This window comes from Antechinus flavipes, chromosome 4 (genome assembly GCF_016432865.1).
Source record: "Antechinus flavipes isolate AdamAnt ecotype Samford, QLD, Australia chromosome 4, AdamAnt_v2, whole genome shotgun sequence".
Classification (NCBI taxonomy): Eukaryota; Metazoa; Chordata; class Mammalia; order Dasyuromorphia; family Dasyuridae; genus Antechinus; species Antechinus flavipes.
Window position 1 is genome coordinate 224,811,936 of NC_067401.1, and position 20,111 is coordinate 224,832,046.

Below are 20,111 nucleotides of genomic sequence, written 5' to 3' on the forward strand. Positions count from 1 at the left end.
CATTACTTTTCCCCCCTACAAAAAACTTTTCAATTTCATGTTTTTGTCACGTCCATCAGAATTGATCATTGTATAGTCTTGTTGTTGCCGTGTATATTGATCTCCTGGTTCTGCTCATTTCACTTACCATCAGTTCATGTAAGTCTCTCCAGGCCTTTCTGAAATCATCCTGGTCATTTCTTACAGAACAATAATATTCCATAATATTCATGTACTGTAACTTATTCAGCAATTCTCCAGTTGATGGACATCCACTCAGTTTCCGGTTTCTTGCCACTACAAAAAGGGCTGCCACAAACATTTTTTGCACATGTGGGTCTCATTCCCTCCCTTTGAGATATAAGCCCAGTAGTAACACTGCTGGAACAAAGGATATGTACAGTTTGATAACTTTCTGAGCGTAGTTCCAAACTGCTTTCCAGAATGGTTGGATCCATTCACAGTTCCACCAACATCATGAATCATGTTGGGAGAGACTTTTTTTTTTATACAATTGTGAGTTCTGAATTATCTTCCATGTTACTTCCCCCCTCATTGAGAAGACAAGCAATTTGATAAAGGTTATATTTGTGTAGTCATACAAAACATTTTATATTAGTCATGCTATGAAAGAGAACAGACAAAAAAGACCACAAGAAAAATAACGTTCAGATTCCATTGCTTCTTTCTTCAAAGGTGGGATGACACTTTTCATGATAGGTTCTTCAGAATTGTCTTGTATCTTTATATTGCTGAAAATAGCTATCATTCACAGTTGATCATTGTATATTATTGTTAATGTGTACGACTTTTTTCTGCTTCTTCTCACTTCACTTTGCATCAGTTCATGTAAGGCTTTCCAGGTTTTTTGAAAGCATCCTGCTCATTATTTCTTATAGCCTCTCTTGCCTTAGCCTGTCAATCGTATATTTCTTTCTTTTTTTTTTTTTTAATAACTTTTTATTGATAGAATGCATGCCAGGGTAATTTTTTACAGCATTATCCCTTGCATTCACTTCTGTTCCGATTTTTCCCCTCCCTCCCTCCACCCCTTTCCTCAGATGGCAAGCAGTCCTTTACATGTTGAATGGGTTATAGTATATCCTAGATACAATATATATGTGCAGAACCGAACAGTTTTCTTGTTGCACAGGGAGAATTGAATTCAGAAGGTATAAATAACCTGGGAAGAAAAACAAAAATGCAAGCAGTTTATATTCATTTCCCAGTGTTCTTTCTCTGGGTGTAGCTGCTTCTGTCCATCTTTGATCAATTAAGGCTCTCTTTATCAAAGAGATCCACTTCCATCAGAATACATCCTCAAACAGTATCGTGGTATATTTCTAATGATTGATTTGAAGTTAACATATCTGAAACAAAATTCATTATTCCCTCTTTCCCCTTTTTGTTTCTGTTGAAGACAATTTCCTTTGAATGATATAGTGGATATAGTCCTGCACTTGAGAAGGAAATGAATTCAGATCTCTCTGATGTTAATTTAGGCAAGTCAGTCTAATCTGTTGAGCCTCAGTTTGTTTGTTTTTTTAATCTTTAAAAGAGAATAATACCACCTCCTTTACCCAGTTATAACAAATGAAATGACTATAATAGCACCTGCATTGCAGAATTTGTGACAAAAGAGCTTAGTGCTTTGCAAATCTTAAAGCACAATCTAGGTTTTTGGTTTGGGTTTTTTTGTTTGTTTTTGAGAGGCCACTGAATTAAGTGAGTTGGCCAGGGTCACAGAGTAGTAAGTGTTAAGTGTTTAAGGCTGGAAGCACAATCTAAAGAAGAATTAATATCATTTTCTAGAAACCTAGGTTTAAAATCTACTTACTTTCTTATTTAGATCCTTAAATTTTATCACTTGCTAAATCTTTGGCATTTCTATATATCTCTGAATACTCTCTCTTACTTCCATTCCTTTCTTTCACTTATCCAGTCTCTGCCCCAATTTAGGTCCCCTGCACTTGCTTAAACTATTGAAATATAGTATCCTACTTTGTTTCACAGTTAGCTGCTAAATAGATATTCTTAAATTTAAATATAAATTGAACTCAATAACTGGTTCTCTGTTTATTACTTCTGGAATAAAATAAGCCTCTGGTTTGGCTTTTAAAGCCACTTACTTGCTTACATGTTTGTTTCTAGGCTCAACTGAAGAGACTGATTGCTCTCCCAAATTTACTTTGTAAATATTTTGTATTTACTTATTTGTGTAAATGTATTTTCCTCTCAATTGAATGTAGTAGACTCCTTGAGGGTAGTACTGCTTGGTAGTAGACTCTTTCTGTCTCCGAAGTTAGCACATTACTGGCACATAGTAGGAACTTAATAAATGCTCATGTTGTTTCTTCTGTTCAAAACCCTAGAATGCCTCCGTATTACCTACCAAATCGAATGCAAGGTTTTTTATCTGATTTTCAAAGACCTCAGAAACTTTGAATGAATAAAAGACACTGTGAAGCAAAGTATTTTGTTATTCAAATTGTACAGCCATAGCTATAGGAATTCAGAGAAAAGGTTGAACAATGTACTTGGAAATTCCTCTCTCCCCCCCCCCCCATTTATTTATTTATTAATAATATTTTTTTATTTTTCAAAATATATGCAAAGAGTTTTCAACTTAAATCCTCGCAAAACTTTATGTTCCAAATGTTTCTCCCTCTCTCTCTCCCTTTCCCTAAACATCAGGTAATACAATGTAGGCTAAGTATGTGTAATTCTTTTTCTTTTTTTTTACTCTTGCAAAGATACTTTTTTTATTAAAGCTTTTTATTTTCAAAACATATGCATGGATAATTTTTCAACATTGACCTTTCCAAAACCTTATGTTCCAAATTTTCCCTCCCTTGCCTCTACCCCGTCCCCTAGCTAGCAAATAATCAAATATATGTTAAATGTGTTAAAAATATATATTAAATCCAATACATGCATATATATTTATACAATTATCTTGCTATATGTACAATTCTTCTAAACATATTTCCACATTGTCATGATACGTGAGAAAAATCAGATCAAAACATTAAAAAAAAAGAAAGAAAAAACCCCAGCAAACTAAGAATAACAAATATTATGCTTTTATCCACACTCAATCTCCATAGTTCTCTATTTGGATGTGGTTGGCTCTTTCTATCACAAGTCTGTTGGAATATCCTTAAATCACTTCATTGTTGAAATGAGCCAAATTAATCACAATTGTTTATCACATAATTTTCTTGTGGCTGTGTACAGTGTTCTCTTGATTCTTCTTACTTCATTTAGTATCAGTTCTTTTAAATCTTTCTAGACTTTTCTGAAATCTTTGTTTTCATCATTTCTTATAGAACAATGATAGTCCATTGCATTCATATACTGTAACTTATTCAGCCATTTCCCAGCTGATGGGCATCCTCTCAGTTTCCAGTTCCTTGCCATTACAAAAGGACTGCTACAAATATTTTTGCACATGTGGTATCTGGAAATTCTTGGAGTAAGAGGGTAATAGTACTCAATGTTGGTTCTGAAGTGATTCGAATTTTGATAGTTGGAAAAGAAGGTGCTGTTCATGAAACAATACCACAGAACAGGAATAAAAATGACAAATATAGTACAGTGAAAACATTATTGTGACCAGAACAGAGAGTACCATGGGTAGTCAAAAATAAAATTGGATACTGTGGAGCCAGTTTTGCTCAAAAAGTCATAGGTTTTCAAGTAGAGTAATGACATGATTAAAGAATTTTTCATTGGTGTGTAGAGTAGATAGGAGAGGGAAAGATTGGAATGGATGCAGGACAATGGAGGGTAGAATAAGTTAACTTCTCTTTGGAGAAAGCCCTTGTAAAGAGTGGTTCTCTTGTTGACTTGACACTTGTGAACTTAAGAAATTTAATTCAATGGTCCTTAATTAGGAGCATCCCTTTTTGAGATGTTAAAAGGCTAGATTTCTAGTATCTGTCTAAAAAGTTTACAATTTCAGAATCTCTCAAGGGAAAGAGACATGAATGAATTATTACTAATGACTTTCTACCATTCTACTTACATTGTATTGTAATGAATGAATGAAGCAGTTATTAAGAGCTATCTATGCACTTGCATATTCTAATGGAAGAGAGAATATGTGCAAGATTTCAATTATAAGTCAGATGGAAAGAGCCAGTGGTTTTTAGGGTACATTTGGTAAAAACAGATGGTATTGCCTCTTCTTTATTAATACCATTTACACTGGTAAAATCCTTTCATTTTCTGATGTTGAATCATTTAGCTGTGCCAATGATTTTGGTCATATAAAGAAATTTCTTTTTTGAGTCTTCAGTACCTGTGACTGCAGGAGTCCTGGACTGTCTCACTTATCATGGTCTAAATGGGAAGTAGTAGTCTGATTTGCCTACTTCACCTTGTCTCTTGTCTTTTCCTCAGGATACCTTCCTACTTCAGCTAGGCTAGCTTGCCTTCCCTGTGAGCGTGACTTAAAGAGCAATTGGCATGGCAGGCTCTTTTGCCAAAGAAGTTTCTTCCTCAGATGTTGGCTATGAGGACTGGAGGTCTGGGGGTGCTTTCATTCCTAGGATTCTTCTATTTATCTTTCTGCTTTCTGAAGCAGTTGTGGCTGATGGTAACAAGGAAGGCAGTCTTCTTTAGAGTAATGTCTCCCTTCAACAATGGAGATTGTGTTGACCCCAAACCTTAAGCATCAGTTTCTTTTTTTTATCCACAGTTTTCTCACAGTATTATTTACGAAGCTAATTAATCAACCTTGGTAAGTCATTTTAAGAGTTGAGAATTGTTGGGGCAGCTAGATGGTGCAGTGTGTAGAGCACTGACCTTTGAGTCAGGAAGATCTGAGTTAATTTTTTTTTTTTTTTTTTTTTTTTTTTTTTTGGCTAAGCAGTTGGGTCAAGTGACTTGCCCAGGGTCACACACCTAGGAAGTGTTAAGTGTCTGAGATCAGGTTTGAACTTAGGTCCTTCTGACTTCAGGGCTGGTGCTCTATTTACTGCATCACCTATCTGTGCCCTCAAATTGGGTCTCAGACACCTAATTTCTTAGTTGAGTGACCCTGAGCAAGTTATTTAACCCCAGTTGCTTTGTCACAAAAAAATAAGAGTTGAAAATTGTCATGCCTAGCATCTCATTGTGTAAAGAAAAACAAAAGTGCCATAAACTGGAGGGGAGGGATGAAAGTGGGGAAGGGGAGATTGCATGGCAAAGATAGAGATTCATAGATTAAGAACTGCAAAAACTTCAGTGACTATATAGTCCAGTGGCCTTCCCCATTATAGAAATTTTGTGGCAAAGATGATTCTTAAGGTTTAGATCCTGAATGATTGAGAATGGTAGCATCAAGGACAGATCTCTAATGCAATACAACTTTTCATGCTTGATGAAAAAATATATCCACATAGCAATTTGGTATGTAGCAGTTTCTTCTCTTTGAATGATATCAACGTGGCTTCAGTTTATTTGTAAAGATTCTACTTATTCTCCTTGAGTTTTATGGTATCTTTTTGTGCATGAACTCTTACCGGTGACTTGCATGGCACTTGTGGGTTTTTCCTCTTAATCTTGGCCCCTTGCTCCTTTCAGCCAAAAAAGCCTTTAATTAATGTCAGAAGTTCTGATTTAAGGAACTGTTAACTGATTTGTAAGTTTTCTTTTTTTCTTTCCTTTCTTCCTTATCTCTATCTCTGTCAATCTCTCTATTTCTCTGTTTCTGTCTCTCTGTCTCTTTTTCAGGAAGGACCATTGAGACCTGTTCTTGAATATATTGATCTGGTTAGTAGTGATGATGAAGAACCTAGTACTTCTCATATTAATGTAAGTACATTGCTTTTTATTTATGATATTTTCCATTTCTTCATTTAAAATGGCATTTTCCAAGAATAAGGCAAATCCAGTCATTAAACTAGTTAATACTCACTCTGCTTTGGAGGATTTGGTGATAGAGACCTTCAGAGATTTGCCAGAGTAGTTCACTCAGGTGGGCTATGAGAGAGGAGCACACCCAGAATCTTCTCTAGAGTTAGTTTTCCTCTGCCTCTTCCAGTACGGATATCAGAAGACTTCAAATTGATTAAGGTAAGTCCTTCCAGAAGGTCTTGAAGTTGATATAAATAAAGGGGAAAATGGAAGACTGGTTCAAGCCTTTTGATTCCTATTCTTCTTTCCTCATTGTTTTCATCAGATACTTTGTAAGATTGAGGCCTCCAATCCTAGAGCATCAGAAATTATTTTTGGGGACATATTGCTATGATAAAGAGGAAAAGGACATAAATATTCTTTAGGAAGTGGGGTTCCATAAATTGTTATGCATTTTCTTAACAATTTAACTACATAGCAACCCCATAACTTCCCCCTCCCAGATGTAAGTATTAATTATGACTATTTAATTATGTCACTCAACTCCCACTATGGGGAAACGTACTTATAAGAACAAAATGGTGACCTTGCCAGTTAGATTTCCATGAGCTAGGGAGTCAATCTACATCTTAGCCCAATTCTTCAAACCAATTTTGTCCCTCTTTCTTTTTTGTGTGGATTGAGCAGAGAAATATGTGACCTGAATAAGATATTTCGCCTCTCTGAACCTGTTTCCTCATCCATAAAATAGAATGAATCTTTACTGGTTGTACTATCTACCTCATGTTGTCACTGGAAAGATGCACCAACTAAATGTGTATCCTACAGTGGTAGAAATCTCTCTGCTCTGATTTCTTCCATAGGACTGAACAGCTGACCATATCCTCTCCATCTTTTTTTAAGGAGGTGGAGTGCAGGAAAAAAAAAAAACAGTAGTGGCCCTAAATAGTTATGAGATAGGTAGGTTCTTCTCCACTTAAACTTCTGTTGCCATTTTCTCTAATCTTAGCAAAGTTGCTATTGTTTTTTTCTTGGATGCCAGTGGCTTTTCTGTCTCACCTGTTCCCAGAATGGGACCAAGCTAGTGGTGAGCCAGGAAATTGTCCATTTTGATCTGTACTTGGCAAACAAAAAACTGTGATGTGTGGTATAGGCACAAACATATGTACCATAGCATCTCTTTGTTCCTCCGTCCTTTCTTTTTAAGAGTTAGGGCCCCTGGTTACTAGTAAAGACCAGGTGTGGGGGACTGAATAATAATGGACCAAGCTTCTATAATCTCTTTGCCAGGGGAATTTCATTTTTTAGTATTAATAATTCTTTTTCAAGTTAATGTATCTTGTTCACTCATAGGGCATGCATCTCTAATTGAAATTTAATGTAATAGTACAGGTACTTTTTCTTTGATTTTTCTGGACCAGTAACTCTGGTAAAGAATGCTTAAATATGGAGTACCATCCTCTTCCAGTAAATACTCAGGAATTTTCTTCAGATGTAGTAGTTCTCACTCCTATTAAACAAAGCTGCTTCTACCACAAGAACTGTTGTAAGAAATTCCATTAGTCTTTCCCTTTTTCATTGAGTGTCACGTGTTAGAAAATCAATCAACTAAGAAATTCAGAAATGGATAGAAATAGCCACAGCTAAAACATATATAATCCATCATTACATTACAAGGGTTTTCTCATCCTCTCTGCACGTTACTTAAAATAACTTTTACATCCACTAGAAATTTGTGATGTGGGAGGGAGTATAAGGAGAGATCTATCTACTTTTTAGAACATTACCAAAAGAATAAGATTTGTCTTGCACATTTGGTTAGGTATGGCTAACTTATCATGGATCATGAATTAAAGCTCAGAAGCAATTTAAATTTTCCTTTTTTGAGGATTGAGAGAACTTTTTGGTTTGTTGGAATATCACTTCTCGTGGAGGGGGAAAAAAGAAAATGAAATGGAAATTCAAGACATTACAGATTTCTTTACTATAATGATGAGAGCTATTTATTTTCCCTTTACTCTTCTAATTTTGCAAACATGTTGAATAAAGAGAATAGAAGGAATTTAAATATGATAACTGTATGATCTGAAGATAAATTAGAGGAGTTGGAATTTGCCTTCAACAGATGTTGGGGCATACTATCCTATCTCTCTTCTAAGAAACTTCATCAGTCAAATCTTTAAGGGTACTGCTAATAGTCCATCATCCTGAATTATTAAACATAGTACATATACCCTTAAGGAAAGGACTTGATGGTAGAGATACAAATGAACAACACATAAAGGATCGTGATCTTCAAGCTAAATTCTACCTCAAGAGAAATGGATATCCTGGGCTGCAGGTTCTAATGAGACTGATTTCATTGTGACATGTTCTATTAACTCTATGATTTGTGTGGTTTCGTACTGTAGTAGAAGATGATACTAGACCCAGAGTTTTATTGAGACCAAAAAAAACCCCCAAAACAAACAAAAAAAAAACAAACCATTGATGTGATAGAGTGGGCCAACACATCAAAGGGCTGAGCCAGGAGACTGATGAGAGTCTTATGAAAAATGCCTGTTCTGACTACAGTCCTCTTCTCCATTTGAAAGTTTGCCTCCATGACATCTCACAAGCTTCAACACCTGCTAATGTGCTGTTTGCACTCCCTAGCATGCGAACTCAGATACCTTAGCATGTGGATTTATAAACTTACTGACCATGCTGTGGGGGAAAAATAATCAGTCTCATAAAACAAAAAAACAAGAAATTATTAAGGACTATGCCTAGGTGAGGGGGCAGGTCAATTCTCCAAGATCCTCCACAGCTGTGAACCATAACACTTGAAGGAGTTGCAGGGTGGCCTTTGCTGATGCAGATGTTCCTTGTGGATTGGGAATGAAATAAATTGGAGGCAAGAGAGAAGAGGAGAGAGGTCAGAGAACGCAGCTGCCTCTCAGTCTCTTTGTATCATCATCATCCTCCTCTCATATGAGGAGATCCATTCTACAGGTCTGAGTTAGACTTCCAGCAGCCACTGGCAGGTGGCTCTTGTAGCCCAGCCATAGAGTATACAGCGAATGACACTTGGAAACTTTTACTCCCAGAGATGTAACAAATCCTTTGATCTGGCTTGCTGTAGATGAAAAGTTCAGTTCTTAACTTGTATTACTCTGTGAGGGAAAACAAAGCTTTTTGATGGTATAATAAATACAATCATTATGAATATAGATGATGATATTGCCAAAGAAGATTATGATAACCTCTTTTGATGTATTTCTAACAACCTTTACCTCCATTGTAACTGATCATAAAGTATATCACAGGAGATTCATATTAATGTAAAAATTGTCTAATACAGAGTTCTAGATAAACTGTGGGCATATAAAAACTCAGGAACACCCTCAGTGGAAATGCTAAACTCTTTCCTTATTTTCCTACCCCAATTTTATGTAGGATTTTTAAGTGGGAATTTTATCTGTAGAACATGACTTTCTGGGGTGATGACACAATTGATCATTCTAAGTATAATATGATTTAAGTATTAAAATAGGTTTACTATTGTCTAGATTTGAAATGCTGAGCAGATTCATGCTTCCCCCCCCCCCCCCCAGGTGGTTATTGTCTTTTGTGGAGAAAGGATGCTAGAGGAGTCTGGGATAAGGATTCTATGACATTATTATACTGTTATTTTCAATTTCTGATCCCAGGGAAGTTCAGAGTAGTCTAAAGTCATAATGGTCTTTAGAAGATAGAATTTTAACATGAGGTGCAGTGGATAGAACACCAGCCCTGAAGTCAGGAGGACCTAAGTTCAGATCTGGTCTCAGGCACTTAACACTTCCTAGCTATGTGTCACTGGGCAAGTCACTTAACCCCAATTGCCTTGTTCCCCCCAAAAAAAGTTTAGCATGAAAAAGAAAGGTTTTGAACATTCTCTGTAGGAAATCTTTACATTCACAAGCGTATAAGATTACCTATATGTTTTATATCTGGAAACATCAATCCATCCTAGACCATAGAAAATTCCTTCCTAAGTCTTCATGAGATCATCAGATTACCAAGAGCTCATCTTACTCTCCAATCCATGAAACTTATTTTTGGAAGTAGGACTCAATTTGAATCTTGCCAAACTGACCTCATTGCAGTGATTGGATTTCAAAGATTGAGCTTGACATAATTTCTATATGTATCATGAAATTAGAGTAATTTTTATAATGCGATTGGGTTGTCTATAAAAATGTCTTTATGGCAACCACTGTCACTAAGATAAGTATATTCGAGGAAATGTCATTAATGTGTTGTGTTCCATTAATCTCTTTTATGAGTAACATGATCTTTGCAAAGATCTGCATCATTAATCTCATCATTGGCTGCAAACTTCTTATACTATTTATCTTTTAAGAGAAACCCATTCCAGAAATAGCTACTTTCATTAGACTATCTCATATAAAATCTATAAAATAAATGATATTCACTTGAGGAGGTACACATTCGTGAACTGTGGAAATAAGGGATATTGTTCATAGCATTCATTTATACAAACCAGAAATATATATATTCTAAATAATATTGAATTTGGTTTCAGTTTTAATAAATAGCATCTTAATTTGATCCTCATTTTATCACAGGAACATATTATGGGCCTATGGGTCCTAGAATATGGATATTGATATTTTACTAGTAAAAATATCTTGTGATAAAACTGCTCTTGATTAAATTCTTTAATTTTCCAGTTCAGCCTCTTTCCAAGTGAGAATAACCATAAAGTGCCACAGTTCTGCTAGCTATAGTTCTTCTGCCAGTGATTGACTTAGAATCAGAAATCTGGATATTCCTTTTCTTTAATTCTGTTAATCTGGGAATATCCTAACCGAACTGACAGTTGCTTTCAGTACATTATTATTGGCCTCATTAAAACTAATCACTCAGACTTTGCACAGTATTTCATCTGTTGTTCTAGGCACTGAGCAAGTCTTGTCTCCTCCCTGAGATTCTAGTGTTCAGGGTCCCTCCTGAGGAAAAAATTGTCAAAGTAGAATGAGCTTTCTTTTTTCTGGAAATTTCAATACCATCAAGATACATTTGTAATTTCTATTTTTCTTAAAGATAAATTTGTAATTTCCAAGATTAATCATCTAAATAAATTCCTCTGATTTATCCAGGTGTTCTTGAATATCTCCAGTATTCAATTAGCAATTTATCTGTCACAGCCTTTGCGATTTTTCATTCTGTTTACCATTATCCCAAGGACCTTGGAGACACTGGCTCTAGTTCTATATTATTTGGTTTCAGAGGGTTAATATTTGTCACAATTTCAGTGAAACATGGAAAAACTTAAATGAGCAGATGCAAAATAAAGTGAATAGAATAAGAACAATTTATATAATACTTTAAGACTGGAAAACTTTGAAAGATTTATGAGCTCTGAATGATGTAATGATACCAACTGTGATTCCCAAGGATTAATGATGAAACAAGCTACCTACTTCCTGATAGAGAAGTTTCCATGTATAGAATGAGACTTGTATTTTTTGGACATGGCTAGTGCATGTGTGTTTTGATTTACTATATATATGTTGTAAGAGTTCTCTTTCCTCCCTCCCCTAATAGAGGCGAGGAGAAGAAAACTAAGGACTTTGTAGGCCCATGATGTAAATGAACTTGAGTATTCGAAGAGTCTTCTAGGAACCTTCACATGACAGTCTGTCTTTACATATATGTATCTGTCTATCTAATCTTCATCCATCCACCTCAGTCTTTTCACTTAAAAGACCCAATTTTCACTTGGAGAGAAAAGCCCTGACTGTTCGATTCTGATTACATTCAGAAGCTCTTATGGCAGAGTCTACACAGATTAAAACTTAACTCTTTCTTATAGGATTTACTAACTAGCTACATGGAGTCCTTACTAGTCCAGCAACTGCTTTCAGGGTATGTAACATATGTTTTCCACCTCCCTCATTCCTATCTCTCCCTCCTCTCCCACCATTCAGAATTCTCTGTATTCACTGACTTGATGACATATCCTCGTTACCTTTGAAAAACTTCCTTATAAGCAATAGCATTGTTACTTTCATGTTACCAAAACAGTTTCCGCTTCCCTCCTTTTTTCTGTTAAATCTGGTTTCAGAAATTTAGAGATTAGAATTAGACATTCCCAGGCCAGTGTGTGGGAATTTCAATTGATCAGTAAGTAAATATTTTTTAAGTTTATTTGCCATTGTTAGGCTCTATAACACCTCTATAACTCAATATTCTCTAGAAGTAAGTATTTAAACAATATTCCAAACAATATGCATTATGCTCAAGAGAATTATATTTGTCTGCCCTGCAATTCCTTTAAAGGGATTATTTTGTGTCAGATTTTTTTTTTTTTATATCAAAACAGTTTGAGCTCTAACACAATTAGATTTTTCCTTTGATATATTGCTATTATATATACTTTGCCTTAATAGCCCTATTTAACTTAAGTAGCATTTAGGGTGATTTAAAAAAAAATCTCATTTAATTATAATAGCTTCTTGACTTTTTTTATTGGCACAGTTAACTAGACGAGACGTTCAAGGCAGCTTTTAAAAAATATCCAGTTTGCACAAAGTTGCCTAACTCATTCACTAGGTTTATTCTAAGTTTGACATTATTTTCTTTTGGCGTAATTATGTTGCATTGAACTGCTAGATTATTGATAAGTACCTTTGTTTACTTACTAAGAAAAAAAATAGAAGTTGGGGGGGGGGGCAGGGGAGAGGTTTGCCAGAAAGCAAATTGTTTTGAGCTTGTGAAATCTTATTTATCGCTGAATTTTTCTGTTTTGTTCATGTTATCTGAGGCACTTTATGAGAAGCACTGAACATACTGAACAACACCCATAATTTGTTACAAGATATTTTAGTGTGACATAAACTTACTAATGTATTTCCCAAGTAGCTTAATTCATTTAGGGCCAACTGTAAATAAGAAATTGAACTGATTATTCAATGATTTTTCAGTCTGAATGATTACATACTAAAATGACATAATCCTTCATTCAATGAATTGAATTAAAATTTCTGTTAACAAATTTGAAATTGTAGTTTTCATCTTTGTAAAAATAAGTTTAAAATATTAGTAGTATCATAATAGATAGTTAAATGTCATGTATAAAATGAAGCACCTCCAGATACCAATCTACTTTTTGGGTCTTTGAAATTTATTTTTCTGTGAATATTTCTATTCACTGATTACTTTATACACACTTTGTTTCATTTAGATTATATAGATCACATCTACTTTTCCAGATTCATTTTATCTAACGATCTATACATATATACGTATGTGCATGTATAAAATTGACCTAATTACCTTACTGACATGGGTTTATGAGTTGATTTTAGTACTTCACCCTTTGTATATCATTTATTAGTCACTGTTCACAAATCTCTTTACCATTTTTCCAGATGTACCAAGAATTTTCAGCAGTTCAAAATTTCCTTTTATTGAATTTTCCATTCCTGTGATGAATCCTGAGGCCGCCTTATTCTTGGTTGTTGTCTCTCATAAGCAGGGATGCTATTTTCTGTCTTCCTGTTTTGTTTTTTTTTTATCATTTGCTGAACTTTATAATGATGAAGCATTCCTTTTACTTTCTTTGTGTCTTTCCCTGATGAAAATAGCATCTATTTCCATGGATGTGTGAAGGTAGGGTTCTTTGTCCAGCAATTAATAGTCACTTTTTTGTTTTCATTATCAACATATATCACTTCCCCCCCCCTTTTTTTAAATAATTTTTTTATTTTTCAAAATACATGCAAAGATAGTTTTCAATATTCACCTCTGCAAAACCTTGTGTTCCAAATTTTTCTCCCTTTCTCCCCATTTCCCCTTCCTTAGACAGCAAGCAATCCAGTATAGATTAGACATGTGCAATTCTTCTAAACTTTTCCACATTCATCATGCTGGACAAGAAAAATCAGATCAAAAAGGGAAAAAAATTAGAAAAAAACAAACAACCAATACCACTACAAAAGGTGAAAATGCAGTTGTGATCACTCCTCTCTCTGGATGTAGGTGGCTCTATCACAAGTCTATTGAAATTGATGTGAAACATCTTGTTGAAAAGAGCCAAGTCCTTCAAAGTTGATCATCATGTAATTTTATTGTTGCTGTGTAGAGTGTTCTCTGGGTTCTACTCACTACACTTAGCATCATTTCATGTAAGTCTCTCTAACCCTATCTAAAATCATCCTGTTGATGTCAACATATATTACTTAAAGAAACCTATTGATAATAATGTTTTGGGGATTCATACAGCTTCCCCATTTGTAAAGTGTTGTTTATTATGTGACCTTAAAGTGGCTAGATTTTGAGCTCTACTTTCTTCTTGCCCTTTGCTATTTGTAGAGGTGTTGATTGTAGAAATGCTCTATAATGGTGAGAATAAAATAATTTTAATTGTATCAGAAATTGGATGTTTTAAAATTTTTACCAACTTTTTGTTTTTATAGTGGAATCCAAGATAACAGCTTCTATAGTCTAGCCTACATGGTATCTTATTTGAATGTATTATTTGAATTTAATCATATCCAGTCACACTAAATCATTTCTACTAATGAGTTTTTTATGCATTACTGTAGCTATTGGTAGAATTTATTCCTACACCCTATTTTTAGATGATATGTTACCACATAATTATTAGGAAATGCAGCAGTTCTTTCTTGTTTAATCTTTATCCATTTTTTAGCCAATAAAGATGTGTAATTCTGCAAGTTTTAATTTTACTTTACTATGTAAAGTTATATGGTATTTTGTATTTTAATAATAAGAGTTTTGTATTCATTCTTTTCCTTTAAGACTTTAAGTTCACTGTGCTTACTTAGATCTTCTAAAGTTCCAAATGATTAATTTTCTTAACTAGATAAGCACAGTAAATTGGGTTACTTTGGAGATATGTATTATAATTTAGGTCATAAAATGCTTCATTTATTATGGTGTCATATGTATTATTTAGAAGGTTCCTGTAAATAACCCATAAATTATTAGTTCAGCTATTATTTGAAAGAACTATCATCTTAATATGCTAAAATTGTTTTTTACTATTAATAATCATGGACTTTCCCTTTTTCATTAACTATAACAATTTATTATATTAAGTAACAAGGGGCACCAGTTTATCTTCATAGACATTTTGCTGTTTCTTAATTTGGTATGGAAAAGGTTTTGGTACCTTTGATAATAAGGTTAATATGATTATAGTGATGGAATCAAACCATTTCCCTGATCACTAAATGCAGTTATGTTTGTATATAACCTTATAGATTTGTCTATAGTTGACTAAGCTGACATTTCAAGAACATTATTACACCACTGTGCTCTCTTCCAGACTTCCATACCATGTTGTCATTTGTGGTAGAGAGAATATTTGCAGTATTGTTATTAGAGCCATTCTTTTCCATGAATATATGTGCATTCTTTTCTTATGATATCCACAGCAAAATTTAGTTGTACAATGTGGGAGAATTAAAGAACTTGCATCTAAAGTAAAATACTTAGCCAGCATCTAACATGGTGTCATTGCCTGGAAGAGACTGGAAAGTACACTATGGTATGGAGGTACTTAAAGTAAACCAGGCAGCAGATCAAATAGGCTTTTCCTTCTCCCCTCTCAACCTTTTTAAATTATAGCACACACATAACACATATATACACTATGGCCTAGATAACAGAATTTGTGTGTATTGATTGATGATGGCTGTTATTACAAAAACCTGTATTTTGGGATTTAGAATACAATCTCAAGTAATAGTATAAAAAAAGAGTGTTATAAAAACAGTGGTTAATCACTTTTGTCAGTATGAGCAATGGGATTCATGTATCCTGATTCACAAAAGTTTTTTTCTTTTCTAAGAGGAAATTCATAGCTAACAACCCACTATACAACTTCTGCTTGCCGTGTGTGTGTGTGTGTGTGTGTGTGTGTGTGTGTGTTCAAATATGAACATGTGTATGTGTATCTCGGGGATTCGTGGAAGAGAGAGCTAAGTTTAGCTTTGTCCCTCGGACTTCTTTTGATTATAGAGATGATGTAGTATACTCACATCTATGAGATTTTCTCTTAAGACCAAGGCCTCAGGTGGAAAGTGTCCATGGCTTCTACTGTCTGCTCTCATGCATTACAACCTTGATTGGCAATATCCTTGTATTTTCTATCCCCTAGCTCTATTCTCATTACAGATTCAATATTCAGTCACTGTAGTGGTGGTCTGATAATCAGTGATTTTATCAGTATGGTTATATCTTACCAATATAAATTATAGCCTCCTTCTGCATTTCATTTTATGTTATTTTTGTTTACATCTTTGTTATATTTCATAGAAGATCTACTTAGTATTACAGAAATCTTTCACTATTTCAGGGATTTGTTTTTGTTTTTGTTTTTGTTTTTTTGCTGAGGCAATTGGGGTTAAGTGACTTGCCCAGGGTCATACAGCTAAGAAGTGTTAAGTGTCTGAGGCCAGATTTGAACCCATGTTCTTCTGACTAAAGGGCTGATACTTTATCCACTATACCAATGGTTCTCAAACTTTTGTTCTCAGTATCTTCATGTTGTTCAAAAAACTATCAAGGATCTGTTCAAAGAGTTTTGGTTCACATGAGTTATATTTATAGCTATTTACTATATTAGAAATAAAAAATAGTTTTGAATTTGTAGACCCTCTGAAAAGGTTTCAGAGACCCCAACAATTCTTTGGACTACACTTTGAGGACCACTGCACTATACCAACTAGCTGCCCCCCTACTTCAGGGATATTAACATTAATGTTAGCATTTATACTAGCTATGTGTTATCATTTTATTTTTATTGAGCTAACCTTTTCTAATTATAATTGCCCAATATACTGTCTTTTTTTCCATGTCTTACATGCAAATTTTATTGACTTTCATGCTGCAGTATTCTTATGGCCTCTTTACTTTTGCCTTATTTCTGTGAACTTTTCTGAAATTATGTATGGTATTTCATATGTCATGGCCTAATGAGAATCACAAGAAATTACTTGTGTTAAAAAGTGATGGGCTTTAACAATAATGAACAATTTGAAGACTTGGTATTTGCCAAATTCTATCTAGCCTGATCTTCTCCTTCTAAATTCTGAGCTGTGATCATTGTCCTTTTGTATCAAATATCTAAAAAGTACATACTGGTGTACTAATTGTATGGGCTTTTTCTCAGTGTAGTATAGGTAATGTGCATTTTTCATTTACTTTGAGTTGAACAAGTAGATGTCACAGAGGAATTTAGAAGTGTTTTGGACTTGATTTATTCATTTGCCATCCAAATAGAGACATTTTTGATTACCTTGCCATCAATATAACATTCACATTTTATTTGTAGTTTGCATGAGAAATGTTCTATTATGCTACAAAGCAAACTGGAACATACTTAATACTTGATGCATATAAGAAGCAGTATAATTAAACTTAGCTTTGCAGTTATATTTCCCTCATTTAGTTGTTGGCGACATCTTATCTGAGGATAGCATTAAAAGGATACATTTTGCTTTTCTGAAAGCAAAGTACTTTGTTTTTATCGAATAACAGCTAACAAACATATGGGTAAAACCATGAGCTTGAAGCTAGCAACATATATTAGCTGTGTAACCCCTGAATAGACATTTAATTTCTCTATGCCTCAGATTCCTCTATAAATTGAAGGGATTCAACTCAGTGATCTCTAAACTCTATTATATTTTGTGAATTAAAAAAAAAGTTGCATCTTATATTCATATATATAAAGATATATTCATATCTTTAAATTGTGTGACTGTCAAGATATGGCATGCCATACAAAATTAATTGTCAAAGTCTTCTCTTTGAGGATGTCCTTGTGTTCTTAGATGATAATTTAAAAAAATTATCAAAATAAAAAAAATCTGGCATGTATGTAACAGGTGTTTAATAAATACCTATTGATACATTTTAAGTTAGTAGCTCTTAGTGTCATCTTGGACCATTCCTTCCCTTCCCCCCCTTTTTTTTTTTTTTTATTTGAGATAAAACATTATCTATGATCCTTTAAATTCTTTTGGAATGTCTGTTTAAGATAGTTTTAAATAGTCAATTCATTAATGCCTTAAAGATTATGTTGGTGCTGCTGCTAGGTGACGAGTAGATAGAGCAGTAGTAACCGAGTTCAAATCTAGCCTCAGACATTTAATAGCTGTGTGACTCTGAACGTCAGCCTCAATTATCCCCAATCCCCTTCAAAAAAAAAAAAAAATGTGTTGCTGACTTCTGGGTTACATGATAAAACTAGACAGAGGTCTAGAGATTTTCTCTGATTCTCATGTCCTCGCAGATCCCTTTGAAATAGAAAATATGTCCAATAGGTAAGAAAATCCATTTTAGGTGTCTCCATGGCTTAGGGTATGAAAAACCCTAATGAAATGACCATTTAATGAACTAACAAAAGAAAAAGCTAGTATCTAGTGCCTGATCTGCAGTCTTTCACTGCCAGACATACTCAAAAAAGGGCTGCACAAGCTGACCATAATTTTTTTTAATAACTTTTATTTTCAAAATACATGTAAAGAGAGTTTTCAGCCTTCACCTTTGCAAAGCCTTGTGTTCCAAATTTTTCTCTCTTCGTCCCCCCCAGCCTCTTCCCCTATACAGTAAGTCATCCAATATATATTAAACATGTGCAGATAAATTTATGAAAAAAAGTAAGAAAAAAAAAAAGCAAGCAAACAACAAAAAAGGTGCAAATAACTATTGTGATCCACATTCAGTCTCCACAGTCCTCTTTCTGGATGCAGGTGTCTCTCTCCATTGTGTCTGTTGGAATTTGGTTATAAACTTATAATAAAATTTCATTCTATCCCATTTCTACCTTTTAGTGCCATGGAAAATCAAAAGGCAAAAGCTGACCCAGAGTGGAACGCAACATGGCAAGTACTCTGTGCTGCAACAGAGCGTAGCTACACAACTGAGAAATAGGACATATGTATATATGTATATAGCACTTGATTAGGCCTGAAGGAAAAAGTACAGCATCCCTTTGGAATGAGTTCTGTCTCTTTATTACTTAAGGTAAAGATCAAGGCTGGTGCAATTACTTAGTATGAGAGAATGCTGAGATGTATTGAAGTTTAGTTCCCAGGGAAACTGTCTTCAAAGGGGAAAAAAAGTTTAAAAAGTAAGCAAGAGAAAAGGCGGGAAAAAGGCTGAAATTACTAAAGATCTCATGTGGTAGAAAATTTGCTTAAATACTTTCAACATAAGCACATAAATCTATAGAGAAAATATAAATAATGGAAAGTTTATATCTAAATCAGGTAAAAGAATTCTGAAGTCTAAATAATATTGCAAGAAAAAAGGAAAATGAATCAGTACCTGATGGAAAAGAAGATTCTATGGCATGAATCTTGATAGGATGGAATCACAGTAGGATTTTTAAAAAATAGTTTTTAATAGGAAATAGGAGTGGTAAGAAAACAGAACTTATGGCCTGCACAAAATAAATGGGCAGAATAAAAAGACTTGAATCCATTGTGGCAATTCTCACTAAAGAAACAAGGAAAATAATATTTCTATGTAGTTGTATCCTTAGCCTGGAAAAAATAGCAATTAACATAAGAAAACATGATCTTCATATAAGCAAAATATATTGATCCTCCAAATACAGTATGATTTAGAGACAATTTAAGAATTCTACATCTTCAAGGAAGCAACTTCAAGTCAAAAAAATCCGAACACTGCAATATAAGAAGAATGCTTCTCAGAATTTCCAAAGTAAACACTACCAATTGAAAGAATTCACAAAATACCTCTACAAAAGGGGAGTAAAAAACTATGCTACACCCAAATTATGTAGTGGTTAAATAAAACAATTTCTGTGACAAAAAAATGTTTCCAGCAACCAAAAAGAAAACCTTCAAATATAAAGGAAAGGAAATTTAAATAATATAATACTGTTCTACACTCTTGAAAAACAAAAACTTAAATAATGTGTTTTGAAAAACAGAAGTGACCTACTCTGCAAAGTTTATCCTAATCATTAATGAAAAAAAGATGAACTTTGAATAAAAAAACAGCATTTGAAACATCCTTTGAAAGAAAATCAGACCAAAATTACTTATTTTTCAAAACACTTCAGATCATTGAAATAAGAAGGAAAACAAATGCAACCAAGGAAAACATCAAAATAACCAGAATAACACCATTAATATATTTATTTCTAAAAGTACACAAAAGGAGATGGATGAAAAAATTAAAATGAAATAATGATGGAGAAATAGGTCTGAAATATCACAGGCTAAATATCACAT

At 34.0% G+C, this 20,111-nt stretch overlaps 1 protein-coding gene across 4 annotated transcripts in view; it reads left to right on the forward strand.

Moving 5' to 3' along the window:
• The window catches only part of ZNF451 (zinc finger protein 451), a 114,692-nt gene that overhangs the window by 30,027 nt on the left and 64,554 nt on the right, over positions 1-20,111 (forward strand). For all 4 annotated transcript variants that reach the window (XM_051997187.1, XM_051997189.1, XM_051997190.1 and 1 more), the window contains exon 3: positions 5,701-5,781. In XM_051997187.1, the coding sequence (XP_051853147.1) occupies positions 5,701-5,781 (81 nt within the window). The remainder of the gene's footprint in view (positions 1-5,700; positions 5,782-20,111) is intronic.